This window comes from Berghia stephanieae, chromosome 12 (assembly GCF_034508935.2).
Source record: "Berghia stephanieae isolate SIO BIC M18660-M18661 chromosome 12, UCSD_Bste_1.3, whole genome shotgun sequence".
NCBI classification, from domain to species: Eukaryota; Metazoa; Mollusca; class Gastropoda; order Nudibranchia; family Aeolidiidae; genus Berghia; species Berghia stephanieae.
In genome coordinates, this window is record NC_088371.1 from 13,859,875 (window position 1) to 13,887,237 (window position 27,363).

At 36.3% G+C, this 27,363-nt stretch overlaps 1 protein-coding gene across 2 annotated transcripts; it reads left to right on the top strand.

The window, feature by feature from the left end:
• Window positions 1-7,158: 7,158 nt before the first annotated feature.
• On the top strand, window positions 7,159-26,666 carry LOC144958316 (26S proteasome non-ATPase regulatory subunit 3-like). Of its 2 annotated transcripts, none has more exons than XM_078890210.1 (11): window positions 7,159-7,587; window positions 13,117-13,307; window positions 14,093-14,239; window positions 15,391-15,527; window positions 18,909-19,099; window positions 19,510-19,613; window positions 20,387-20,501; window positions 21,240-21,463; window positions 23,812-23,967; window positions 24,472-24,522; window positions 25,690-26,666. In XM_078890210.1, the coding sequence occupies exons 1-11, from the start codon at window positions 7,470-7,472 to the stop codon at window positions 25,765-25,767; spliced, it is 1,512 nt and encodes a 503-aa protein (XP_078746336.1). In that variant the 5' UTR covers window positions 7,159-7,469; the 3' UTR covers window positions 25,768-26,666. The 2 variants fall into 2 exon arrangements, with proteins under 2 accessions (XP_078746336.1, XP_078746337.1); XM_078890211.1 differs by having other exon boundaries at window positions 7,360-7,587; window positions 25,657-26,423.
• Window positions 26,667-27,363: the final 697 nt, after the last annotated feature.

A 27,363-nucleotide genomic window follows, 5' to 3' on the forward strand; every position in this document is an offset into this window, starting at 1 on the left:
TGAATGAGTCTACTAATGGTCATAAAGGCGCGAAAATCTTACATTTGTTCACATTATAAATAACAATAAAAATGATGAAAGTGGACAGAATTATAAATAACAGCAAATGACAAGTATAAAATAACGAGTGACGAAAACTGACAAAGGGTGACAACTCAGCACCAAGCAATACTAAACAATCAATAAAAACAATTCTGGTCTAACCAGAACAGATAAATAATATCGTTTATGTCACCTATACACATATCTTCTAACACTCTCCTAGTCATCAATCAATCCATCTATCCATCTATCCCTCCATCCATCTATTAATTCATTCATCTATGGTTCCATCTAACCATCTGCCCACCCACCTATTTATCCATCTATCTACCCAACTACCCAGCCAGCCAAACATCCACTCACCCATCTATCTATGCACCTCAACTATCCATCCACCCAACAATCCATTAATCAATTCATCCAACCAATGATCCATCAAGCCATCCAGTGTCCACCTCCCGTGGTCCCACGTTTACTCCACACTGGCTTCCACCTTCCACAGTCCCAGGTTCACTCCCCACTGATGTCAATATTCGGTAGTCCATTGTTCACTCCCCAGTGGTGTACTCCTCTCACAGCCCCGGGTTCACTACCCACTTGAATCTATATACAGTGGTTCTGTGTTTACTCACTAGCGGTGTCCACCTCTAATAGCCCCAGGTTCACTCCCCACCGGTGTCCACCTCATTCAGGTAGTCCTGAATTTACTCCCCGGTTCATATCCCGTGGTATTGTGTTCACTCCCTGGTGGTGTCCCCTCCCAGTCCCTGTTCACTCCCCACTGGTGTCCATCTCCGATAGTCCTGGGTTCACTCTCCACTCGTGTCCATCTAAAAAAGTGGGTACATTCATCTCTTGTGTCCATATTCTATAGTCCCCGGTTGACTTCATACTTGTTTCTACATCATACAACCTCCAGTTCAATCCTCATCGGTGCTGCCATCATATAGCCCCAGGTTTACTCCCCACTGGTGCTCACATAATCAAAGTCCTGGTTTACTCTTCACTTGTTATAATATCTCTTGGTCCCAGGTCCACACGGATATGTGGTCTTGTGGTATGACAATCGTTTCCAGATCGAAAGGTCCTGGGTTCCAGCCTCACTCGACGCATAGTTGAATCCTTCGAAAAGGCTCTTTAATCACATTCTTTCACCATACTCAGGTGTAAAATGAGTACCTGGCCGATAACAGCAGTGTCTTTGTCCGAAAAAAAGGCTTAGGACCCATTGTAAAGCGTTTTGAACACGTAAGTGGATATTGAGCAAAATATTAAAAAACAAAAACAAAAAAAAACAAAAAAAAAAAAAACCCAATTTCCCAATTCTACATTCTCTATTCTCGAGTTCATTCCACACTACTGTTCACACTCGGCTCATTTTTTGTTTTGTTTTGTTTATCTTCTCGCGCTCGGTCAAACAGTTTAGCCCGTATAATTATTATTATCTCTTCCGGTGGACTGAATACACAGCTGTGTATTCACTCCACTGATGGACGGAAAACACAGCTGTGTATTCACTCCACTGATGGACGGAAAACACAGTTCCTTGTTTTCACTTGTAACACAGAAAAAAAACAGCTGTGTTTTCAGTCCACCGGAAGAGATTTTACGGCACGGGCTGTTTGACCTAGCGCGAGAAAGCGAGGTGGCCGGCTGTTTAGCACAGCGTAACTGTAACCCAGGTGGGGTTAGTTAGGGATTTGAGCTCTTTTCTAGGCATATTTTCTTTCTTTCTTCCTTAAATTTTTATTTTTTTGGGTACTTCCTTAACAAAAAATTTCTTAATTTTCAACTTCAACACGTTGACACCATTCTGGTGACTCGAGAAGTTTGATTGACTTTTAACATTTTTTATTTATTTACTTTTCTCACTTTTAAGTTTATTATTATTTTTTTTTTCTCTCTCTCTCTCTCTTCTCTCCCCTCTTTTCTGTCTATCTACCTATCTATCTGTCTATCCATCTATCTATTTATCGGTGTATTCCACTTTACTATCGCATAGTTCCTTCGCGAAGATTAGACCTTCGCTCATCCAACAACCCCCCCCCCCCTCCCACCTCCGCCGTGACCCTTTCACCTCCACCGCCCCCTACCGTTTAACCACAGCGTTCTACTACTACTACTACTACTACTACTACTACTACTACTACTACTACTACTACTACTACTACTACTACTACTGCTACTACTACTACTGCTACTACTGCTACTGCAACTGCTACTACTACGACTACCACTACTACTACTACTACTACTACTACTACTACTACTACTACTACTACTACTACTACTACTACTACTACTACTACTACCAATATGTCTTTTATCTTCCATTATAGTCTGGAAAGTTCTGTTCCCTGACGCTGACCTTTGCTTATCAATTAGATCACCCCCCTGGGGCACCCTATCCTCTACCCACGCCACGCTAACATTTCATTCATACTGCAACCACCATTGAGTACGGACGATACAAGTTATTTTTCATTATATTTTATTTGTTTTCCACGTTTATTTGTGTATTGTTGTGCTGACGAAGGGTTTGTACCCGAAACGTCCATTGTCTGTTTTGTTCCCATACGAAGCCTTTCCATTTTCACTCTTTCGTTAGTATTTTATTCTAATTTAGGACACAGTGAGACGTCAAAATTTATTGCCTTGTGCATTTCTTGTACTTGTACGTGGCAATATGAGTCCGGAGAAAAACGAAACAAAAACAACAACAAAAAATGAAAGAGAACAAAATTTTATAGTCATAGGGTCTTGAATATGTTTAAGGGAGCGGGGCATCAGAGAGAGAGAGAGAGAGAGAGAGAGAGAGAGAGAGAGAGAGAGAGAGAGAGAGAGATTAAGGACTGCTTTGTAGCTACTTGCACCCGCACGATTTAAAAAAAATAGTTTTTGGCTCCTATTTTTATTTATAAGTTAAGGTTTCGGGCTTGGGACACTTTTGGTTTATGCAATATCGGCGTGAGCCGCAGGGAAAATGAGATCAACATTCTTTCAAGAACTTTGTTTTTGAAGGTTTGATGGCACTTATAATAGTTATAAAACATTGAGGTCATTTTAGGGATAGTAGAAAAGAAGTTATATTAGCACACGAGAAAAAATTAATAATAATAAGGCAAACGGAAATGATTCAAAAGGGGAACAGATGTAGATTCCAATAGCGGACCATCCGTGTATTTAGTTTGAGATCACCCAAAAGTCTCACCAGACACAAGCACATAATACAACTGAAACAGATAGACTCGATTACAAATCATTATACACACACAACAAAAAAAAATACAACTCTACATAAATTACAAAACCAAGAGGTGACTTACAAGGAGAAAAAAAACCCATAATCTCCAAAAACAAACGACACAAATAACTGCTTTCCTCTCAGCCAAGGTCTCTGATCAGGGCCAGAACAAAACCAAGTAATTTTATTCCAAGACAGGAGCAAAAACGTATAGGGGGGTGGGGGAATGGGAAAAATGGCAAGTGATCTCCCTGTTCATGATTTGGGGGGGGGGGGGGTCAATTTCCACTTGGGGACAAATTCGCCATTTAAAAGGCCTACGTAGATAGCATATCATACACTCAAATGGGTGCAAATGCAAATTATTATAAAAACTAACATATGTACCGTTTCGTTCAAGATCCCAGGCCAAGGCTAAATAAAATGGTCCCGAAGAACTGTACACATAGAGGTGACAGTAAATGACATGGAATCCAAATGGTCTAGTATAGAGGGGAAAAGTGATAGTTTAGTCAGGATGTTGACCGATGAAGAGTCCACCGAGAGGGGGTGTGATTATGACGTTTTGCTGTCGTTTTAATGAAAGAGAAAAATGTACACAAAAAGTAAAAAAAGGCCTGCAATCTTGGGTCACAGGCACCTAAGAATAAAGCCTAAATATGTCACAGCAGCAGTCTACCCAATGTATGACCACCAAGTATCAACACACATAGACAATGAGACGGGGTTGCTCGCCAAAAGGAGATAAATACTAGATGGTTATTCATACTCATATTTTATCAAGACTCAGAGTCAGAGAGATGATTTACAAAAATAAAAAAAATAAAAAAATAAAAGTATCACTTCTCACAGACATGTCAAATGCTGGGCAAAGTCATTTAACTATCTCTCTCCTACTATATGATTCCAGGCAGGGGGAGCCACATGGTCTCAATTCTGTTCCAGAATAAGAACATGGAAAGAATAAATGATAAAAGGGTGATGGGGAAGACAGCAAAGTAAAGGGCCAATCAACAACCAGCCCAAGACAGCCAACTTTCCCCTACCCTAAGGGGAATTCCACCCACAGTACTCCAGGACGAGGACAAAATCTCACAGCAATGTCTATTGGAATTATCCCCCTATTTTCAAGTGGCTGTTCATGAATTCGAGAACAGAATACAAAGATGCAACGAGTGACATAAAATCAAAGTAACAATGAGGGAAAAGGATAAACAAATAGGTTGTATGTAGTTTGATTTCAGTCCAAAATTTATTAAACGACCTTATTTCAAAAGGCAAGACAAAATGTAGTGAAAAGTGCATGGTAATAAAAATACAACTATAATAATAATAATAATAATAATAATAAATAATAATAATAATAATAATAATAATAATAATAATAATAATAATAATAATAATAATAATAATAATAACAATAATAATGATAATGTTCAAACAGTCCATTCCAATTGCACTCAGATGTCAAGCCTGCAATTACCTGCTAACGCACCAAATGAAAATTTAAAGCAAAGGGAAACTAATTTGACAGAGAAAAGAAGTAGGTATAACAAAGATCCAAGAGCAAAGCACTGTCCTAGCAGCTAGACTGAAAGCTCCTTATTGGCAAATCAACTTTGCTATTCCGTCAAATAAACTGTTCTAAGAAAAAAAAAATACAAAAAAAAAAAAAAAAAAAAAAAAAAAACAAAAAAAAAACATGTAGTACATGAACAAAACAATATAAATAATAGTAAAGCTGCAGGAACTATCTGAAGCAAAAGAGATGGCCTTAGGCCTCAAGGTACGGGCGTACTCAAGGCCAGTGATCAATGTGAAAAGCGACCAAATAGAACCTTAGATGGGGCAAACAAGACTAAAACTGATCTCTTTGGAAAACTCATCGGTTTTCATAATCACAAAAATTCTAACAGCCTAGGAAAAAATTAAAAATAGATATAAATCTTAATTTGAATTAATTGTAGAAACAATATTCTCTGTGTGGCCAATGTTGTCCAAATTGGCCAGGCCCATGGTCATCTGGCAGCAAGCTAAGAATCTCGTCAATAATTGATATATCGGTATCGAGAATTGAGATCTATTTCAGGAGCCGGATTTCGAACAACTCTCAATCAAGACTTCCCGAGAGTAAATAAAACGCTGTAAATGATATTATTAAGCCGTTGAATTGCCATAAATTATATGCCTGTCCATTTCTGATGATGCCTATAATAGGGTCAATAGCAATGTCTTCATTATCGATTAAGGTATCAATTATATACGATATTTGGTCCTTTTTGAGATTTTTATTTCCGGTGGACTGAATACACGGCTGTGTTTTCAGTCCACTGGTGGACTGAAAACACAGTTCCCAGAAAAAAAGTCAACATCCTGACTCAACTATCACTTTTTCCCTCCATACTAGACCATTTAATTTAGATTCCATGTCATTTACTGTCACCTCTATGTGTACAGTTCTTCGGGACCATTTTGTTTAGCCTGGGCCTGGGATCTTGAACAAAACGGTACATATGGTAGCTTTTATAATAATTTGCATTTACACCCATTTGAGTGTATGATATGCTATCTACGTAGGCCTTTTAAATGGCGAATTTGTCCCCAAGTGGTAATTGACCTACCCCCCCCCCCCCCCCCCCCCCAATCATGAACAGGGAGATCACTTGCCATTTTTTCCGCCCCCCCCCCCCCCCTATACATTTTGTTCCTGTCTTTGAATAAAATTCCTTGGTTTTGTTCTGGCCCTGATCAGAGACCTTGGCTGAGAGGAAAGCAGCTATTTGTGTAGTTTGTTTTTGGAGATTATGGGGTTTTTTTTTCTCCTTGTAAGTCACCTCTTTGTTTTGTAATTTATGTAGAGTTGTATTTTTTTGTTGTGTGTGTATAATGATTTGTAATCGAGTCTATCTGTTTTAGTTGTATCATGTGCTTGTGTCTGGTGAGACTTTTGGGTGATCTCAAACTAAGTACACGGATGGTCCGCTATTGGAATCTACATCTGTTCCTTTTTGAACCAGTTCCGTTTGCCTTATTAATTTTTTCTCGTGTGCTAATATAACTTCCTTTCTACTATCCCTAAAATGACCTCAATGTTTTATAACTATTATGAGTGCCATCAAACCTTCAAAAACAAAGTTCTTGAAAGAATGTTGATCTCATTTTCCCTGCGGCTCACGCCGATATTGCATAAACCAAAAGTGTCCCAAGCCGTAACCTTAACTTATAAATAAAAATAGGAGCCAAATTTTTTTATTTAAATGGTGCGGGTGCAAGTAGCTACAAAGCAGTCATCTCTCTCTCTCTCTCTCTCTCTCTCTCTCTCTCTCTCTCTCTCTCTCTCTCTCTCTCTTTCTGATGCTCCGCTCCCTTAAACATATTCAAGACCCTATGACAATAAAATTTTGTTCTCTTTCCTTTTGTTGTTGTTGTTGTTGTTGTTGTTGTTGTTGCTGTTGTTGTTGTTTTTGTTTCGTTTTTCTCCGGACTCATATTGCCACGTACAAGAAATGCACAAGGCAATAAATTTTGACGTCTCACTGTGTCCTAAATTAGAATAATAAACTTAAAAGTGAGAAAAGTAAATAAATAAAAAATGTTAAAAGTCAATCAAACTTCTCGAGTCACCAGGAATGGTGTCAACGTGTTGAAGTTGAAAATTAAGAATTTTTTTGTTAAGGAAGTACAAAAAAAAATAAAATAAAAAAAAATAAGGAAGGAAGAAAGAAAATATGCCTAGAAAAGAGCTCGAATCCCTAACTAACCCCACCTGGGTTACAGTTACGCTGTGCTAAACAGCCGGCCACCTCGCTTTCTCGCGCTAGGTCAAACAGCCCGTGCCGTAAAATCTCTTCCGGTGGACTGAAAACACAGCTGTGTTTTCGGTCCACTGATGGACTGAAAACACACTTCCCAGAAAAAATGCCTTCCGAAAAAAAAGGACTAATGTGTAGTTAACAAATAAATACATTTTACAAATACTGGTTATCTAAATCACTATCCTGGACTCAGAACTAAATCATAAGAAATTTTTTATTTCTAACCTTCTGAAATTTAACATCTGCGGAACCGCCATTCTGTGCGAAACTGCTATCTCGTTTCGAAGTTGTTTGTCATGATCGGCATCTTTTGTTTTTTGTGAGGACCCTTTGAGTTTGAGACCAGTTACACAGAGGAAACATTCACAATGAAAGCAGCAACAAAACAACCAAATACAGACGTTGAGATGGCTGATGCCAGTGCAACAAAGCCAGAGGACACTAAAGCTGAGGAGAAAAAGGCTCCTGAAATTTTAACACTTGAAGGTAAGAAAAAAGTAAAAGTAAAGCCAACTCTGCGACTGCGACTGCGAGCGAGTTGAGTGGATGAGGAGAATGAATTTTTATGAATAGACTAGAAAGGTGTGCCGATGGAGGTACTACCGCAAACTCGGGGACCCAAATAATTTTGGGGGTTTGGGAGGGGGGAAACTTTTTTTTTTAAGTCTTCTAGTAGGGGGTTTGATAAAGGGGAGAGACTTAAAAAAAAAAAGTTTCCCCCCTCCCAATCCAAACCCCCCCAAGCCAAGCTGTTTCTTGTTTCCCCCCTCCCAAAACCCCAAAATTATTTGGGTCCCAGAGTTTGCGGTAGTACCCCGATGGAACCCATATTTAGCTTCTTGAAAGGTCTCAAACTCAATCATTCGTTTAGACAGAAAAAGAAAAAAAAAACACAAACGGTAAGGCCTACCGTCAAAATCAAAAGCAGTTTAGTTTAGATTTGAAAAGAAGATGCATTTGTTTTCTATAAAAAAAACATCCGGTACATTACTTTGAGTCAACGTCCATTTGGCCCTCCAGCAGGGAGCCGATAAATGGGCTAGTGGCTGTGACCCGATTTTTTGGACTTTTGAGTGATGGGTCTCAGAGAAAGTTCCCATAGATTTTTTTGTTTATGGATGGATTTTAATGATTTATGTCTTATTTTCTTCAGGAGAAATTACTCTATCGTTTGGTGTAGTTTATTTTAAAATCAATGACAATTTAGAGAGGCGCGCCTTTGGCGTGCCAACCTCGTTGAAAGTCCAATTCGCCTTGAGCATGCATTCACGTAAAAGAGAAATATTTTTTTAAAAAACCTAGGCCCCTACCTCTTTTTAAAAAACTAGCATCTTTCAACTTTTTAAGAAACATTTTGATTTTTCAGAACTTTAGTTCGTTAAAAAATGCCAGCCAATCTTATCCGTTGAGGTCGACTCAAAACGAAATTGAGTTGTTTACACGGTTTAAAGGAAATGCCGTAAATAGGCATTCGTGGACTTCCTGTGTGAAATTTGTTGTCTGCTACAAATAATAAGACTGGTGGGGGGTAGATATTTTCGTTGGAGTAGAAAAAAAAGTGAGTATTATTTCTTGTACTTTTAGAGAGGACTAGGGTCCACGACAGTCAAGTTGATTGAATAAAAGGAAAAAGGCTTTTTTTATCCTCCGTCGCCGCCACCACCACTGTGAAGGGGGGGGGGATGCATGAATACGAAAGGGAGACGGGTCGGTGACCTTGGTGACGCAGAGCATGTCATGGATACGGTAGGAGTCTCACAGGATGCAGGAGTACTGCAATTAACCCTTTGCCAGTGACAATGGTTTTTTGTTTTCAAATAATAGTCTCCATTTATATTATTTTTTTAACCCAGAAAAAAATAGACGTTTCCACCATAAGAGCAGTAAGAATATTGATAAAAAGCACTTTGAGCACGTTGGGTGGATATTGCGCTATATAAAAGCTCAAGTTTTTAAATTGTATTAACTGTTGTTTGTCTTTTGAAGAAAACGGTAAGATTTTATTTTAGGTCCAAGTAAGATTGAAATTCACCACTTACCCGCATGGCTTGCACACACAAAAGGATACATCTACTCACAAAACCTTACATCCAAGTCACAAAGTGAGGTCACAAATCAAGACATCTCTATTTCGTTTGTGCCAAGATAGCTAAACAAATCAGGCGTCTTGGAGTTTGAAAGACCTTTCCATAAAAGATTTGGTATTTGCAAGACCCTCAGAAACCAATTTCCGATACAGCTCTTGTGCACGGTAATTTATGACCTTGATTTCTTTCGTTCCCATCCCCACAATCCCATTTATTGTGTGTTATAAGCAGAACACAATAAATAGCTGGGCTGCCATATGCGTTACTAAATTGGCCAAAGAGAGAATCTATACTTTGGCATTAGACACCCATTACCCGATGTCTTGGTTTTTCAGGGCTGCCAGATGGTCGCAGAACCGCGAAAATTTGCGGTTGAAAGCGGTTTCGCGAATTTTCGAGGCCATTAAAAAAAATAGAATTAGCCCAAAAATTTTTTTAAAATAGCGATTTTTTTTTTCTCCCAAAAATTAACTGGCGGCATTATTATGGTTAGAAAGGAGCTCATTTACGATGAGTAGAGATATGTAGACAATATTAATATGGGGCAGTGAATGGTTACTTTTTTGAGGATTGGTGGGGCCTTTGAAATTGACGTTGTTTAGTTTGTTTAATGTATTTCTTCTGCACAGTAATCCCTCTATCTACTCTGCACTCTCTTGTTTAGGGTATGTACAGTGATGCCAAAACTCCGGTTTCACCGGAAAAAAATCCGGTCTGGAGCAAAAAATTCCGGGTTACGGGCAACTTCCGTCAAATTTCCGGTGAGGTTTAATTGTTCCAAGGATACCCCCTCCCCCCTCCAGTCACTACTAATACAACCACCACCACCACATCATCTTCATTATCACTACTACTACAGCCACCACCACATCATCATCATCACCACAGCTACTACTACAACCACAACCACCATCACCACCACATCATCATCACTATATTACAACCATCACTACCACTACTGCTACAACCACCACCACGTCATCATCATTACCACTACAGCAACAGCCGTCACCACCACATCATCATCACTACCACTACTACTACAACCACCACCATCACCACCACTACTTCTACAACCAACACCACCACATCATCTTCATTACCACTACTACTACAACCATCACCACCACACTATCATCACTTCCACTACTACTACAACCATCACCACCACTACATCATCATCACTATGACTACAACCATCACAACCACTACTACTAAAATCACATCACCATCCCTATCACCACTAATACAACCACCACATCACCATCACTACCACCACTACTACAACAACCACCACATCACCGTCCCCACCACTACTGCTACAACAACAACATCACCACACCTACCACCAATATTACAACAACTACCACATCACCATCCATTCCACCACAACTACAACCACCATTACATCATCATCTCTACCACCACCATTGCATCACCATCCCTGCAACTACTATTACAACCACCACAACGCCACCCCTACAACCACCAATACTACTGCAATCAGTGTTGCAAGCGCCATAAAAATCCTTCAAACAAATTTAGTGTAAATCTCTCTCTCTCTCTCTCTCTCTCTCTCTCTCTCTCTCTCTCTCTCTCTCTCTCTCTCTCTCTTTCTCTCTCTCTCTTTCTCTCTCTCTCTCTCTCTCTCTCTCTCTCTCTCTCTCTCTCTTCACACAAACACACATATACAAACGCGCACACACACAAATAAATAAATTCGGTCACTGGATTAATTTTCATGTTCACCTTCTTGTGCACTTGCCAATTGTAGCTCATCACAAATACTTTGACCTCAAACTTTAGCCTCGTTAGATTTTCAAGTTCATGTTACTCTACTTATCACTACATTCACTTTGAGCACTCACTCTCTATCTCTCTCTTTCTCTCTCTCTCTCTCTCTCTCTCTCTCTCTCTCTGTCTCTCTCTCTCTCTCTCTCTCTCTCTCTCTCTCTCAAAGACACACACATGCACACACTACAACCACCACCACCACATTTTCATCACTACCACTACTACTTCAACCACCACCACCACATCATTATCATTGCCATTACTACTACAACCACCACCACATCATCATCATCACTCTACTACTCCAACCACCACCACTACATCATCACTACTACTACTGCAATCACCCAGACCACATCATCACTACAACTACAACCACCACCACCACTACCATCACATCATCATCACTACCACTACTACAACAGCCATTATCACATCATCATCATCAATACTACTACTACAACTACTACAAGTACTACTAATCTACTACTACTACTACCAACACGACATCATCCTCAATACCATTAGGTTTTGGAGCTTTACTTCATTTGAAATAAGGAAACTTTGGGGTTGTATTTGGCAATGTGTTTATATTTATTATATCATAATATAGTTTTAATCAGTTATCTATTTATATCTATACAACATTTAAACACAATACCAAATATCATCCCAATTCCCTTTTTTTTGTGTGCGGAAATTCCTCTTTCGGCATTGATATTCCTCCGAGTGGTGTCTGAAATTCCTGTGAGTCAAATTGAAAATTGGTGTCTCTGTATGTATTATACAATAATCTTTACTAAATTTCTTATATTGAAATGCTTGGGTGGGGGTCCTGACCTCCTATAGTGGGCAGGGAGGTACATGCTGTGTCTTCTATCCCCCCAGCCCGTGGAATGTCTTGGCATGAGATTACTTGGTTTTGTCCTGGCCCTGGCCGGAGTTCCTTGGCTGGGAGGGAAACAGTCGAATGTATAGTTATAGTTTTGGGAGATGATATTATTTTCATTGTAAATCATCTCTCTGTTATGTATTGTATTATGTTTAGTTTACATATTATATTATATGATTTGTAAACATTTGAGTGTATTCCTCTTAGTTGGGACCTGTGCTTGTGTCTGGATGAGACTTTTAGGTGATCTCAAACTAAGTACTTCGACGGTGTGCTCTTGGAATGAATCTACATCTGTTCCCTATTTGAACCAATTCCCCATTGTCTCACTTTTTCTTTTGTGCTTTAATTGTAATTCTAGAACTTTTTATTATCCCATTTTCTTCCTTTTTACTGGCGCTGATATGACCTTAATGTGTTGCAAGTGCCGTAAAACCCTTAAGAACATTTTTTTAAAAAACATATTGAAATGCTAATTTATAAAGAGTAACATTTTTATGTACCTTACTTCAAAATTCAGTTTTCATAGTGATTTCTGAAATTCAGTCCGTGTCCAAGAGACACCCCATTTGGTTGGAGCAGATTTTTCAAACCTGCCTGGCAGCCCTGTTTTTAATCCTAGCCTAGTGAGAGAAAAAACAAAACAATCATACATGATGTTCGCATGGGTGTACGATCCGATAGTGATGTCGTTTCTTCTTCTCTTTACTAGCCTATCCTGCTTCTTTGGTTTGTGATTGTATTTTTGACAGGGGATATTTTTTTTCCTGTAAATCCTCTGCCTGTTTGTTCTTGGTTATTTATAATTTAGCTTATGATATCTTTAGGTTATGATTTTGATTGACATTTGTACTATTTTTGTTAGATTGCTTGTTTTTTTGTTTCAGCGGTCTCTCATATAACCTCAATTGTGTTGGAAGAGACCTAAAGCAACAAACAAACAAACAAAATCATTTCACAATGAGATGGGAAGGAGAAGGAATAACACTATGACAAGAGAGAGAGAGAGAGAGAGAGATTATTATATAGATAAATTAGAATTTAAAAAGAAAAAAATGTTCCTACCTTTAAAAAGTTGAAATGCATATGCTTTGTCCCCCAATTTATTTTTTAAAATCCAAACTTGACAATTATTGATGAATTGCAATTTAAAATGTTTTATAACTAGTACTATTACTTTAGCAAAACAAACCCAAATTCTAATCAGTTTTATTTTCTCCCTTTAAATCTGATTTACTCCAGATATAAGAGAGCATGTACGTCATATTGAAAAAGCAGTGTCCACAAAAGAACCCAGATTTATGTCTAGAGTTATCCGTGCCCTTGTTACTGTTCGGCGGAAGCTGAATCCCAGAGTTCTGCGCATGTTGATCAAAGGATATTTCACATCTCAAAACAACACCAAAGATGAGCTCTTCCCATTCCTTGCAGATGTAAGTGTGGATTTTGTCAGTTAACGACCGATTCAGACCCTCCTCGGTTAAGCCATAATATATAGTCATAGAATATAGCTGATTAGGAGATCTTACTTACCCTTGGGGCACCCAACATGAGCCACAAGTCTTCACCATTCTGTCCTGTCCTCCATGAGTGTATGCAGCTCCCGGATGTTGTCCATTCCTGTGACATCTAGCAGACAGTCAATGTATGTTGTATTCTGCCTGCCCCTGTTTCTGGTTCTTTCAAGTGGTTCCTATAGCACAAGACTGCTTGCAATTTCCTCCTTGTGTCCCCAGCAGTGCCCCGCAAGTCTCAGTCTTCTCTGTTGTATCTTCGAAGTCACTGGGGGGAGATCTGGCATCAACAAACATCCTCTTTTTATGATGTATTTTTTAAAAAATCATATCGGTGATGATTTATGTATTTTTTGTCCAATCTACTGTATTGCTATAAAATTAAAGAGCTTTTTCTCTAATTTGGGCTGGGAGAGGTATTTTAAAGCAATAAATATACAATACATTTCTTTTAAAATGTGACTGATATTGTTATCAGATATTGCTTTACCACCTCAATTTGTTTTAGTTGTTTTAACAAATATATATATATATTGATAAACTTGTTACATATTTTATTTTGTCTTCCTAAATTTGGATTCACTAAACCTACCTTATCCAGAGATTTTTAAAATTGAATATTTCTTAGCTTTTTTACGTTTATTTTTAGTTGCAAAAGATTCCCAAAGCTGATTAATGTATCCATTGATTTCTGGAAAATTCAGGGAGAAACTGAAGGCATGAATGGGGTGGCTTCTCACTTCAACCCAAGATCAGCGAAACAAGCAGCTATCCCCCTTATTCCCGAGGTAGAGGTCTACATCCACTTGTTGGTGCTCATACATCTAATTGACTCCAAACAGTTTGACAGGGTAGGAAGTTAGCTTTTTAAAGTAAAATTGTGACCCTCTGCATTAGCTCAGTGTTATCTCAGAGTGATGCATATGAAAGAGAATTGAGTTTTTGTGTCAAATGGATCGGAATTACAAAATTTAAGTTATGTGGCTATAAGACAAAGAATGCTTATATGTTTTACAAAACGTTGAAATTTTCAAATACTTTTTGAAAATAGTAATCAAATACTTTAAGAGGTGTTTGTGGGCATATTTTGCAGTGACGAAATATTTTGGATTGTAGGATAATTTCATAGACAGGGGCTTTTTTTTATACTTATAGGCAAGTAGTGTGTTCCAGTTTTTGATGTTAACGAAGCAAATATCCATACTGGTGTACAAACAAAACGCAATTTAATGAGAGTGCTCATCATGGTATTCATCATTCATCTATTGTTGTGCATTCAATTAATCTCAAATGCAGATTGTAATCAGGGCATTTCGATAGTGTTTTAAGCCAAACCCTGAAAGAGCTTTTCATTGATCAGTTGCACATCTGTTCCTGCACATTACTTACTTAAACTCACACATATGCACATGATAAGGTTTACTCTGATACAATATTGATTTGAGACAGGTGGTCACAACTATTTTTAATGAAGGTTTTGTTTGATACTTCTTAATTTGTTTTGTTTTATTATTGTTTTTTTTTTGGGGGGGGGGGGGTTGTTTTTTGTTTTTTATTATCATGTTTTCTTTTGCTATGAAACTAATATTTGTAATCAGTTTGTTTTTTCCCCAGCATTCTTATACAATATGACAAATAATGAAGCAAGAAATGTTGAAAATAGTTGTATTAAGATGTTTTAATCTCGGAAGACCTTTTGTTCTCATCTCTTGAAGTTGGCAGCTTAATACTGACGGAACTATGTTTCTTTATCTTTTTTTTCTTCCTCCTCCTTCTTCTTCTGCTTCTTCTTCTTCTTCTTCATTGTCTTTCCTCCTTTATTTTTTCTCTTTTTATTATGGTTATTATTTGTATATTTATTTGTTTTAAAAGAATATTGTTGTTGTTATTATTATTATTATTATTATTATTATTATTATTATTATTATTATTATTATTATTATTATTATTATTATTCCTATTATTATTATTTTGATATTGATTTTGATATTTTCGCTTGCAGGCTGTTGAATGTTCAGAATTACTGATGAGAAAGATTTGTGTTCACAACAGACGTACAATGGACATGCTGTCAGCCAAATGCTATTTCTATTATTCAAGGTCTTATGAACTAACTGGGAAGTTGGATGCCATTAAAGTGTAAGATTTTGGTTTTTAAACCATCTACAGGCCTGTAAATTCTCAGACAATTGTCTGACATCAGACAAAACATTTTGTTTTCTTTCACAGGGAACACCATAAACACAAATAAAATTTTAAGAAATTTGCTGCTGTCCAAAAAAAACATTGCAGAAGCGTTAAATTGTGGATGATCATCCAAACCATATCTTACAGCTTGTTACAGGAATAATATAATATGGAGTATGATGAAGATGGTGAATGGTGTTATAGGGGAATGGTGAAAGTGACGGATTGTAACGAAAATATTAGGAAGGTTATTGTGATGATGAAGATGGTGATAATGATGATGATGATTTGTTGTTGATGCCGGTTTGTTTGTTTGTTTGTTTTTTTTTTGGTGTTTTTTTCGATGACTACTATGTTACTAGTGTGCATCTGTGTGAGTGTGTCTATGTCAATATTGCCACTTCTTTGAGGACAATAAAGATATATTATTAAGATTACTTTGTCTACTGTCTGAGTGTGGTTGTCATGGGAATTCTCCTCTCTGCGGTTTTGTCTACAGCTGTCTCTCACTTTCATTCACAGCATTCGTGTTGACTCTTCCTCTTACGTCAGTTGTCCAACACACATATTGGTGATGTTTCGTATCATCATATGTTTTCACACATGATTTGGCTCAATGTACTGTAAATTTCTTTGTAACAAATTCCCACTTACCGCTTGCCAATTACCACATAGTGATTGCGGTAGAGTAAGGGGAGATAACCGAGTGGTTAAAAAAAAACATGCATATAACATTTTTAAATTATCAAATTATGAGTGAGTTTTTCTCAGTTTACTTAAAGATCCATCTTTCTTCTTTAAACTGCTTTTGAATTAAGAAATTTCATCCAGAAATAAATTATTAGGGTATGAATTAAAATGGCACCCGTAACTTAGTATTTAACCAAAAGTACATTGAATAAAATATTATTTGTATTAAAATTTTACCGTACAGATTTGATTTTTTAACGTTAAGTGATAGTTAACATGTTCTATTTTTTCATAGTGAAAACAGAATTGCCAGTTAAGCGACGGTTATTGAGAATGTTATGTTACTGACAAAGTTGATAATTTGAATTGTGTCTTTATATTGTTACATTTACATGTAATCCGTATTAGTCTTTTTAAACCATAAGTATCCTAAAGCCAATATTCATCACAGATTCTCTATCATTTAAAGGACACCAACAATTGCTTGCTAATCTTTAGATAGGACAATGGTATTTATATCGCAAGTAATATCTGATCAAACAATCTCAGCTACAAATCCTGCTTGTTGGACAAAAGAATCAGTAGACAAAACACTTTGTTGCATCTGCGATAAATATTGGTACTTTTATTTGTAAGCTTAGTGCTATGTCTTTATCCAAGTTAATAATAGTCGAATTCCACATTATGGGTCAAAGTTTGCCGGTGTACGCCGGAAATGTCAGCGAATGAGAATTTCTAGGCAGGTCTTGCCGGTTGATGGAGTTGATAGTTTACCTGCATATGCCACTATTATACTCAGTGATGATAATCTTCTGTGGAATTCCAGGATTTTGGGAATTTCTCAGAAATTTTCCACGGCATTTGCCGTGTCAAGACATCTTCCTCAAAACCACAAAATCTCCATTATGTCTTATGTCATATTTTGACACCTGTGCTCAGTCTCGTGAAATTGGTAATGGTCCCTTTTTTATGACGTCGGGCCAGACACAATGGTCCAGATGTCACAATTGATACAGAAGACCAGTGGTGTTCTTTGATTAGTTGGTGGAGGGGAAGGGAAGGGACAAATGGGTCTAGATTTTTTTTCTCTGTTGTAGTTGTAGGTGCCTACTGCCTTTTTCATTTCTCTCTCTCTCTCTCTCTCTCTCTCTCTCTCTCTCTCTCTCTCTCTCTCTCTCTCTCTCTCTCACTCCCCCCCCCCTCTCTCTGTCTTTCTTTCTCCTTCTCTTTTCTTTCTCTTCTTTTTTTTTTTGGTTATGTAATTCATAAGATCAATTCATAAATTATTCCGGTAGAGAAGTCTTCCCCCCCCCCCCCCTCTCTCTCTCTCTCTCTCTCTCTCTCTCTCTCTCTCTCTCTCTCTCTCTGATTGGCTTAGTTTACTCTTCTTTTTTTTTTTACCTTTGGACATGGTTTGAAATTTGAGAGATTCTTGGGTTATATTTATAAGCTGCATAACTACTAGGTTTCGGTAACAAAGATAATGTAACCTGCTTTATAATATAAAGTACAAATTAAAACAAAACAACACTTTCTGGCATTTCATTTGAATAATATTGTAGGCCTTAAAAATTTTTCATGGAAAGGACAATTCATTAAATGTTTACAAAGAGTAAGGTTATACGACATATTTTCAAACTATCTTTGATTTTTGCATACAGTATTATTTCCAGTACATTTTATAGTATTGGTGAGTTTGAATCATATACTACACTACTAGATCAACTATTACAGATACTTTTATATTTAGTGATTTTGTAAGTGTCACATAATTTTTTTTGATTACCAGATTGGTGAGTCACTGGGTTTTTTCAGGTTTTTTGTGTATGGCATTCAACACTTTCAGGCGAAGTGACCGTTGCCAACTTTGACCCATGTTCCACATAGATATTTCCACTCTTTGTCCTGTTGACATATTTCTATACTATATACATGCATTACCAGTGATGTGGGGATTATTTCTGGCTCAACCCTTACCACTGATAGACTAGTTTCCGATCCAGAGGGTAACTCGTAATTTCTACTGTAATACTACAGAAACAGGGATAAACTCTGCCCCGTTAACCTGAGTGGAATGGAGAAGAAAAGACGATTTCTGTGTGTTATTTTACACTTATATTTCCTGATATTGTACTGTCCTCTTGTAGTCTTTCTTTCTTTCATTTATTTTCCATATATTTTTCAGCCACTTAACTTAGCTCATAACAAAAACAAAATGACTGGAGACACCACAACTTAAAAAAAATTTCTAATTACATACAATTGTCATTGATATCCAGCCTTGAAATAATGTTTATTTTTATTTTGGGTGGAATCATGACTCAAAATGTACGGTAACTTAGTAAATTTGCATATTAATTAGCTTTCCAAGATGACCACCATGGTCACATGACCTAATTTGCATATTTGATTGCGGTGGCATGTTCACAAAACGATCCATATGAATTTCATGAAGGTTGGACTAGTAGGTATCTTGCTGTAGCATTTTTACTAACATCACCAATTTTAAACTGATTTTTGTCAAATTGTTTAGCAACTGGGAAAAAATTAGTGCCAGTTTTACTAGCAACTAAAGACTTAAGTTTAAGTGTTGTTTAAAGTAAAGTTTGGTTAGGTGATGCTTTTTTCAATATGTATCCTCAGCTTCCTTCACACCAGACTGAGGACAGCCACACTACATTCAGACTCTGAAGGGCAGGCAACTCTGGTAAATCTCTTGTTACGTAATTACCTTCACTACAACTTGTATGAACAGGCAGACAAGCTGGTTTCCAAGTCCACTTTTCCAGAGAGTGCAACCAACAATGAGTGGGCTCGATTCTTATATTACCTCGGTAAGTTGACTGTAAACATGTGATTATGTCATTCCTTTTCTTTTTATTAAAATATAAATGTTTGATATTTTAATATTATTGATTTAAGTTGTTAACAATGTTTATTTATGTAACACTACAGACAGATGAGTTAATGTGGTAGTGGCGTTGATAAGATGAATAAACAAAAACCAATTCTCATTTGTCTGTAGTGTTTCATTCATCCTGTTTTGTTGATAAAGGGGAAACCCAAACATCCATTTTATCTGTTTTCGTATATTAAATTGAAGCTTACATTCAATTTCACATTGTTATATAAGTTATGACGACAGTTGGTTTAAAGGTGATTGAGTCCCAATTGGTGTTTTTTATTTTGAATTCCTGTCACATAATCTTCCTTTGACATGATTGATTCCTATTTCCTTGTGTAGGTCGAATCAAAGCAGCACAGCTAGAGTATTCAGAAGCTCACAAACACCTCTTGCAGGCGATGCGTAAAGCACCACAACACAGTGCAGTTGGATTCAAGCAGACAGTAAGTGCATGACTTTGTATATTTTTTTTTATACCTGGGAGGTTTATTTAATGTTTTTCTTTTATAGCAGTCATCTCCACATAAATGCTCTGTGGTGTAAAATATCTTGCACTGTCTTATTTAGGAGCAATTGACAGTTAAGTTCGTTAATTTTAAACTGTTGCTACTTGAACTTTTCACTAGCTTTCTTTTTTTTTAACGTCTTTCTTTTCTTTCTCTTATTTTGTTTCTTTTTCTTTTCTTCTTACTAACATGGTTTTTGTAGTTCCAATATTTGACATCTTGTTCGTAATCTGAATGATGAAATCCATCAATTTTGCGGCCCTTTCTTTGTTTTTTTTTTTTTTTTTTCTGAAATAAAGGTTGATATGGTATGAGAAAACTTAGATGATTTTTTATTTTTTTTTTATTTTACTCCCTCTTTTTCGTTCTTCCTTTAAAGATCTGAAGCAATTGTTTTAATTTTTTTGTTTCTTGATTTTCTAAAATTATATATTTTTTTTTTTTTTTGTTTTTGAAATTGCTACATGCAGGCCTGTCAACTGTCCCAGTTTTAGGAAATTTATACTTTTTCTTTTCATTCCCAATTTTGATTTTATTCCATTATTCTAGAAAAATTATCATTTTACATCTTCACTTTGATCCCACATTGCCCAAAATATTCCCTAATTCTGTCCGGCAAAAGTTGGAAAGTCTGCCACCGCTTTGCATCATGCATTTGAAAGGTCAGAATCATTGTGTACATGGCTCTTCTTACTTACCTTCCTCATCAGGTCCAGAAGTTGGCTATTGCTGTCGAATTGTTGCTAGGGGATATCCCAGACAGGTCTGTTTTCAGACAGAGTTCAATGAGGAAAACACTGGCTCCCTATTTTCAGCTGACTAGAGGTAAATAGTTCATTTCAGTTTTATTTTATTTTCATTTTTAAAAAAAAAATAGTCGTTCTGGAACCCCGAGTGAAAAACTGCACGTCATTGGGAGCAGCTGTTAGGAATGACTTCAAAATTTCAAATGCAGAAGTTCAAGAATCTATTATATCCCTCGAATGACCTCATCTGTGTTGCTTCGTATCAAGATATATTTCTATTGTGTATATATATATATATATGTATTTTTGTTTTTTGTTTTTTTACAATGATTGATCCTCCAATTTAACTTTTTGATATTAAGGATTATCATTGTCAAAATCTCTGTTTAGTAAAACTGGATCCATGCCGGAAAAAAAATATTTCTCTTACTCCTACTGTTTTATACAAAGGATTATAAGGACGCCTCATAATATTTTTGCATTATGGTATAGTAAAATCAAGTTTTCCCTGAAATGAAAAGGGTATAATAATGAATACCATGGTGTTTGGGGTTTGTTTTTATTTTACAATTGAAATAGTAAAAATGTTTCTTTTTTCCTTTGGTTGTTTGTCTTTGTCTGAAAAATTTGTTTTTAACATTGCTTTCTCTCATTTTTAGTCCATTCCTTTTTTTTTTTTTTTTTTTTTTTTTTTTGGGAATGATTATCATGAAGGTTTCCTCAAGGGTCGAAATAACAATATTCGTACAATAATTTTCATCTTTAGTTTTATTTATTGATTGATTTTTTAGATATTTCTTTTTTGTTCTTTAAACAGCTGTAAGAGGAGGCAACCTTCAGATGTTCAATGAGACACTTGCCCAATATGGCACTAAGTTCCAGGCAGAGAACACATACACATTGATAGTCCGGCTGCGTCACAATGTCATCAAGACTGGAGTTCGCATGATCAGTCTTAGCTACTCCCGTATCTCCCTCTCGGACATTGCTCACCGCCTCTGCCTTGACAGTCCAGAAGATGCTGAATTTATTGTGGCTAAGGTTTGGGTTTATTTCTTGCATTATTTGCGATCTGTATGCACTTTCTTTGAACACTTTTACATTTCTTAACAATGATGGGTTGGTTTTTTTTCCTTCCCTTGATTTGCCTACATAGTTGGTAGGGGCATAGCAAGTGCAGAGAAAACATGGTTTGACCGAAATCAGCTAAACCAAAAATCTCAGTATGCAGAAGAGGACATTACAATAATTTGTTTCCAGTGTAATCGAAAAATTTTGCTGCAGCTAACAGTAAATTTTATTGTTAGCAGCAGCCAAGATTTCTATTTAAACAGTGATTTTCAAAGAGGCGTCCTTATAATCCTTTGTATAAAACAGTAGGAGTAAGAGAAATATATACTAATGAATTCCAAATATTAGAAGAAAAAGGGACTAAATATTTTTGTTATATCTATAGATGGATATATGGTGTATGTCTATTCTTTGATATTCAATGAAGTAGGAGTTGAAATCAAGTATTCTGGGTTAGTACATTTTTGTTTGTTTGTTTTAAAGTATGGGTTTTTTTTTTCATGAAATAAAGAGGTATGCCTGGGTGGGGTTCCTGACCTCCCATAGTGGGCAGGGAGGTACATACTTCTATCCCCCTATGTCTGTTTTCCAACATGCTTTCTGTCTCTGTTTTGGAATTAGATTACTTGGTTTTGTCCTGGCTCTGACCGGATACCCTGGCTGGGAGGGAAACAGTCAAATGTATAGTTAGTTTTGGGAGATGATATTTTTTCCCTTGTAAATCATCTCTCTGTTATGCACTGTATTATGTTTTTTATATTTTTTATTTGTAAACATTTGAGTGTGTTCCCCTTAGTGGGGACCTGTGCCTGTGTCTGGATGAGACTTTTAGGTGATCTCAGACTAAGTAAGTACTTTGATAGTGTGCTCTTGGAATCTACATCTGTTCCCTATTTGAACCAATTCCCCTATGTCTTACCTTTTCTTGGGTGCTTTAATTGTAATTCTAGAACTTTTTACTGGCGCTGATGTGACCTTAATGTGTTGCAAGCGCTGTAAAAACCATAAAAACAAACAAACAAAGAGGTATGCTGTTAGTATAGTGTGACACTGTTTTTCAGTGCTGTGTAATTTGTTCACTGTCATGATGCAGGGAAGGAACTCCGTAACAATTGACAACTACAGCAGACCTGCATTTTATTTGCTTTTGATTTGTCCATACGCGGGCGGTTGGATGGGAGCATCACCCTTGAATCATATACCTATGATGTTCGCATGGGTGTACGATCCGATAGTGATGTCGTTTCTTCTTCTCTTTACTAGCCTATCCTGCTTCTTTGGTTTGTGATTGTATTTTTGACAGGGGATATTTTTTTTCCTGTAAATCCTCTGCCTGTTTGTTCTTGGTTATTTATAATTTAGCTTATGATATCTTTAGGTTATGATTTTGATTGACATTTGTACTATTTTTGTTGGATTGCTTGTTTTTTTGTTTCAGCGGTCTCTCATATAACCTCAATTGTGTTGGAAGAGACCTAAAGCAACAAACAAACAAACAAAAATTTGTCCATACATTATCTAAGGGCCATTTTTATTTTTTTTTCCAAAATTTTATTTCTTCTTTTATTCAGATTTTAAAGCAATGATTCTCTAGTGAAATTAGTTTAAAAGTTAGTTCACTCAGAAATGGACATGTGTTTCAATTGATCTATACTAAGATTCTAAGGTATTTAGAATTTGAGTGTGTTCCTCTTAGTGGGATCCTGTGCTGGTGTCTGGATAAGACTCTAAGGTGATCTCAAACCAAGTACATTGGTGGTTTGCTCTTGGAATCTACATCTGTTCCCTCTTTGAACCAATTCCCCTTTGTCTTACTTTTTAATGGGTGCTTTGATTGTAATTGTAAATCTAGAATATTTAGACTATTCCATTTTCTTCTTTTTACTGGCGCTGATATGACCTAAATGTGCCGCAAGCGTCGTAAAACCCTTATAAACAAACAAACATTACAAGGTCCTTCTTACTCAATCTTACTCCATCTTCTTCATTCTCTTTTGATTATATATCATCTAATTAAGTACTGGTAATTTGATGATAACAAGTGATGATGTTCCATCAACATTGAGGTGAGTTTGTGATGAAGGTTGGAATTTCCCTGATTTCAGTTTGAAAAGGTTGACCGGTATTGTGCAGGTTTTATTTTGCCTATTTTAGTGGTGATTTAGCAGAACCCAATGTTTTGGGGTTTTTTTTCTTTTTTTTTCTTCTTTCTTGTTTTCCAAGAGTCTGCGTCTAACCTTAAATGTAGGCAAGTCCCTGAACTTTGGTCCAAATCAATTTTATTGTATTTATCTGTCAATTGGATTCTACCTTTTCAGGCAATCCGAGATGGTGTGATAGAGGCCACAATTGATCACGAGCATGGTTATGTACAGTCCAAGGAGACTGGGGATGTTTACAGTACCAAAGAGCCTATGATGGCCTTCCACCAACGCATTAGCTTTTGTTTGGATATCCACAACCAATCAGTCAAGGTAGAGATATTACCACTCCTCAACTCTCTCTTCTCTTTTTTTTTGTTTTTTTTTTCTTAATCTTTCTTTCCTTCCTCTTCTTTTTTTTTTTTGTTTGTTTGTTTGTTGTTTTTGTTTTTTTTCTCCTTTTTCTAAATATTTTTTTCCTTCCTCTTCTTCACTTTTTTTTTTTTTTTGGGATAGTTTTGTGTTGATAAAAACAACATTTTACTGCCAGCTTACTCTTTTCCCGAGCAAAATAGACCGGATAATTGAACATAATATTACCGTATTATTGATTTATTTTGTCAAAGATTGAGCTCCAAATGCCTACACAAATCAGGTAGCCGGTTGTCGGCTGTAATTTGGAATGTGACTTTATTGAGCAGTTTAACATGAACAGAAATGGAATTTGATTCGTAAACATTCCACTGTAAATTTGTTTCCTTTGGGATTTTTTTTTAATCCCTTGTTTTTGTATGTCAATTAATTAATTTTTCTCTCACTTCTCTCAAATTCCATAAGGCTATGAGATTTCCACCCAAGTCCTATAACAAAGATCTGGAGTCAGCAGAGGTAATGTGTAATATGTTTATTTAGTTACGTAATTTTGTTTAATGCTTTGCTATTGTTTGGGGGGGGGGGGGGGGGGGAATCCGTTTTCCAATTTTACAATGTTAGTTCAAAGACGAACAAGGAGTGGTTTTACCTCGTGCATAAATGTTCAGCTTAATTATTGGAATCTCTGTGCTTTACATCCGGGTGGCTTTCAATGAATTCCTTTCTTAGGAATTCTTCACCTATACAATTGTTTCTTTTTTAATTATTTTTTTTAGAAGAAGGGGGTGGGGGAGTAAAATTCGTGTTTGTACTTTTACATTATAAATAGTTGTTTGCTTCTGATTGTTTTTGTTTTTTTCCTCATTAGAAATGTTTGGTAAAATATGCTCGAAAATGCAACCAAATGGAAGAAAAGAGAATGCGATTAATAAACGTGTTCTTTAAGATGCAGGTTTTTTTAAAAATCACTTTCGTTTAGGTTATTTGTATTGTTGCATCAAGGGCCTGAATAGGTAAACATTCTGTGTCCCCTCAACTAAAGTAAGCAGTGCATGATAATTGCTTCTATCAGATGTCTCCTTTTTGGTCTAATTATTTTTATCTTAAAATTTTTAAAGGCAAAGATAAAAGACATTTCCTTCCTGTACTTTCTGCTCCAGACTCATGTACTTCACTTTTATTTTTTTCTGGAATGAACATAAGTCCATAAACCTATAGTTTCCCCAACTATTCCAACTCTCTGGAAAGGAGTAATGAGTTCATTTTGAGAGCAAGTGTGTTAGTACTATTTTTTTACAATTTTTTTTTTACATAGATAGATCCACTTATTACTATAAGAAAAATCCTGTTCTTTTTCAAAAATAGTAATCTGATGCAGTCTTGACCTTGAGGGTTAAGTTGGGCTTAAGTGTTTTTGTTTTTTTTTTTCTCTAAGCGCCCTTATTTGAGTTTTGACAGGTTCATTTGTCATATTGTGGGTGTTGTTTTGTGGTCAATTTTCAAGAATTGAGTCACATTATTTTGGGATATTTTTACTCTCTACAAATTTGGATAATTACTTTTGTTTTTGTGGCACAGAATAGTTTACACTATGTCCTAATATTCCATTTCAAAAATTATCTGATACTAATTTGCATAATATTTTAATAGAGGAGATATATCGTTGTCTTTCTCAAACGATAGGAACGCAGGGAGAGAGAGCAGCAAGAGCTTGAGAGTGCCAAGGAGATTGCCGATGAGGAGTTTGATGGATTCCCCTAGAAGAGTTTGTGGTTACTTTTGGCTCATCACAAGTCCTTTGTTGTTTTTTTTTTATTTGTTTAAATTCCTTAATAAATTAGTATGAGGGATGCTGTCTTTCTGGTGAGATTTTTTTAGATCCACCCATCAAGTATCTATATCTTAAGCTTTTAATACTAAAAGTGATTGGATACCTGACATTATTTTTGCTAAATTCAGAATCTTAAGATTTTTTTTTGGTCATAAAAAATTCGGTGATTATTCCATCAAGATTCACAGAAGTCTCCGGTTTGAGAGTTTTTGTCATTTTAATCGATCAATATTAAAGGATGGGTTTTGTGGCCAAAATTTTAAATACATGCTTTTTCACAAGAGTATGGCAGAAAACTGCCTATTGTAGTTGATAGAGGATAGATTGGGTTTTATTAGACAGGGGATGGGGGAGCTATGGTAAGTAGTATCAGATGGATTTAAAAATGGGACTGAATTGAGCCTCATTGCTGACAATTGATTGCTTTGTATGGGTCTCATAAGATTGATATAGTGTTGTAGATATCATGACTGGGTTGGTGTAAGATGGACGTAAAAGTGTGTGCGTGTGTTTACATGATTTCTTGATAACTAAGATGCGACTTACATTTGTTTTCAATGACAAAAAAAAAAAAATACAAAAATAAGCCAGCTTGTTTGATTGTGATTGAGACAATAGGGATTTCTGTACATAGCAGTAATTTAAGATTTGATGAACGGTATTATTATTTTATTTTCAATTGTCGTACTCTACATGGCTATAAGATAAGATGGATGGTTTGTGTGAAAATGCTGATGGTGTGTTTTGAATCAATTACCCTATGGAAGGTTGCTGGATGAATATTATAATAAATGACTTGATAATAAATTCTTTTGTTAATATTTACAAAGAGTTGAGACCTTTCATTGTTTTTAAAAATCGTAAATGAATCATGTTCCTTCATTTATAGTTATTTGGGTAAGGGTTCCTGACTTCCCATAGTGGGCAGGGGGGTACATACTGTGTCTTCTATCCCCTTATATATGTTTTCCAACATGCTCTCTGTCTTTGTCTTGGAATGAGATTATTTGTTTTTGTCCTCGCATGGGCGGAGTCCTAGCGGGGAGGGAAACAGCCAAATGCATAGTTATTGTTTTGGGAGATGATATTTTTTTCCTTGTAAATCATCTCTCTGTTATGTATTATTATATTTGTTATTTTGAATGTATAATGTAAGCATTTGAGTGTATTCCTCTTTGTTGGATTTTGTGCTTGTGTTCGGATGAGACTTATAGGTGATCTCAAACTAAGTACATTGGTGGTATGCTCTTGGAATCTACATCTGATCCCTATTTGTTCTCAGTTCCCCTATGTCTTACTTTTCTTGGGTGCTTTAATTGTAATTCTAGAACTTTTCACTATCCCATTTTCTTCCTTTTTACTGGCGCTGATAAATGTGTTGCAAGCGCCTTTAAAACCCTTAAAAACAAACAAAACAACCGTCCATGGTAAGCAGTGAGATCCCTTGCTGTGTCTTCTACTTCTATCCCCCAAATCTGTTTGCGTTTTCCATGCTGCTCTCGTTCTTTGTTCTGGATTGGGATTGT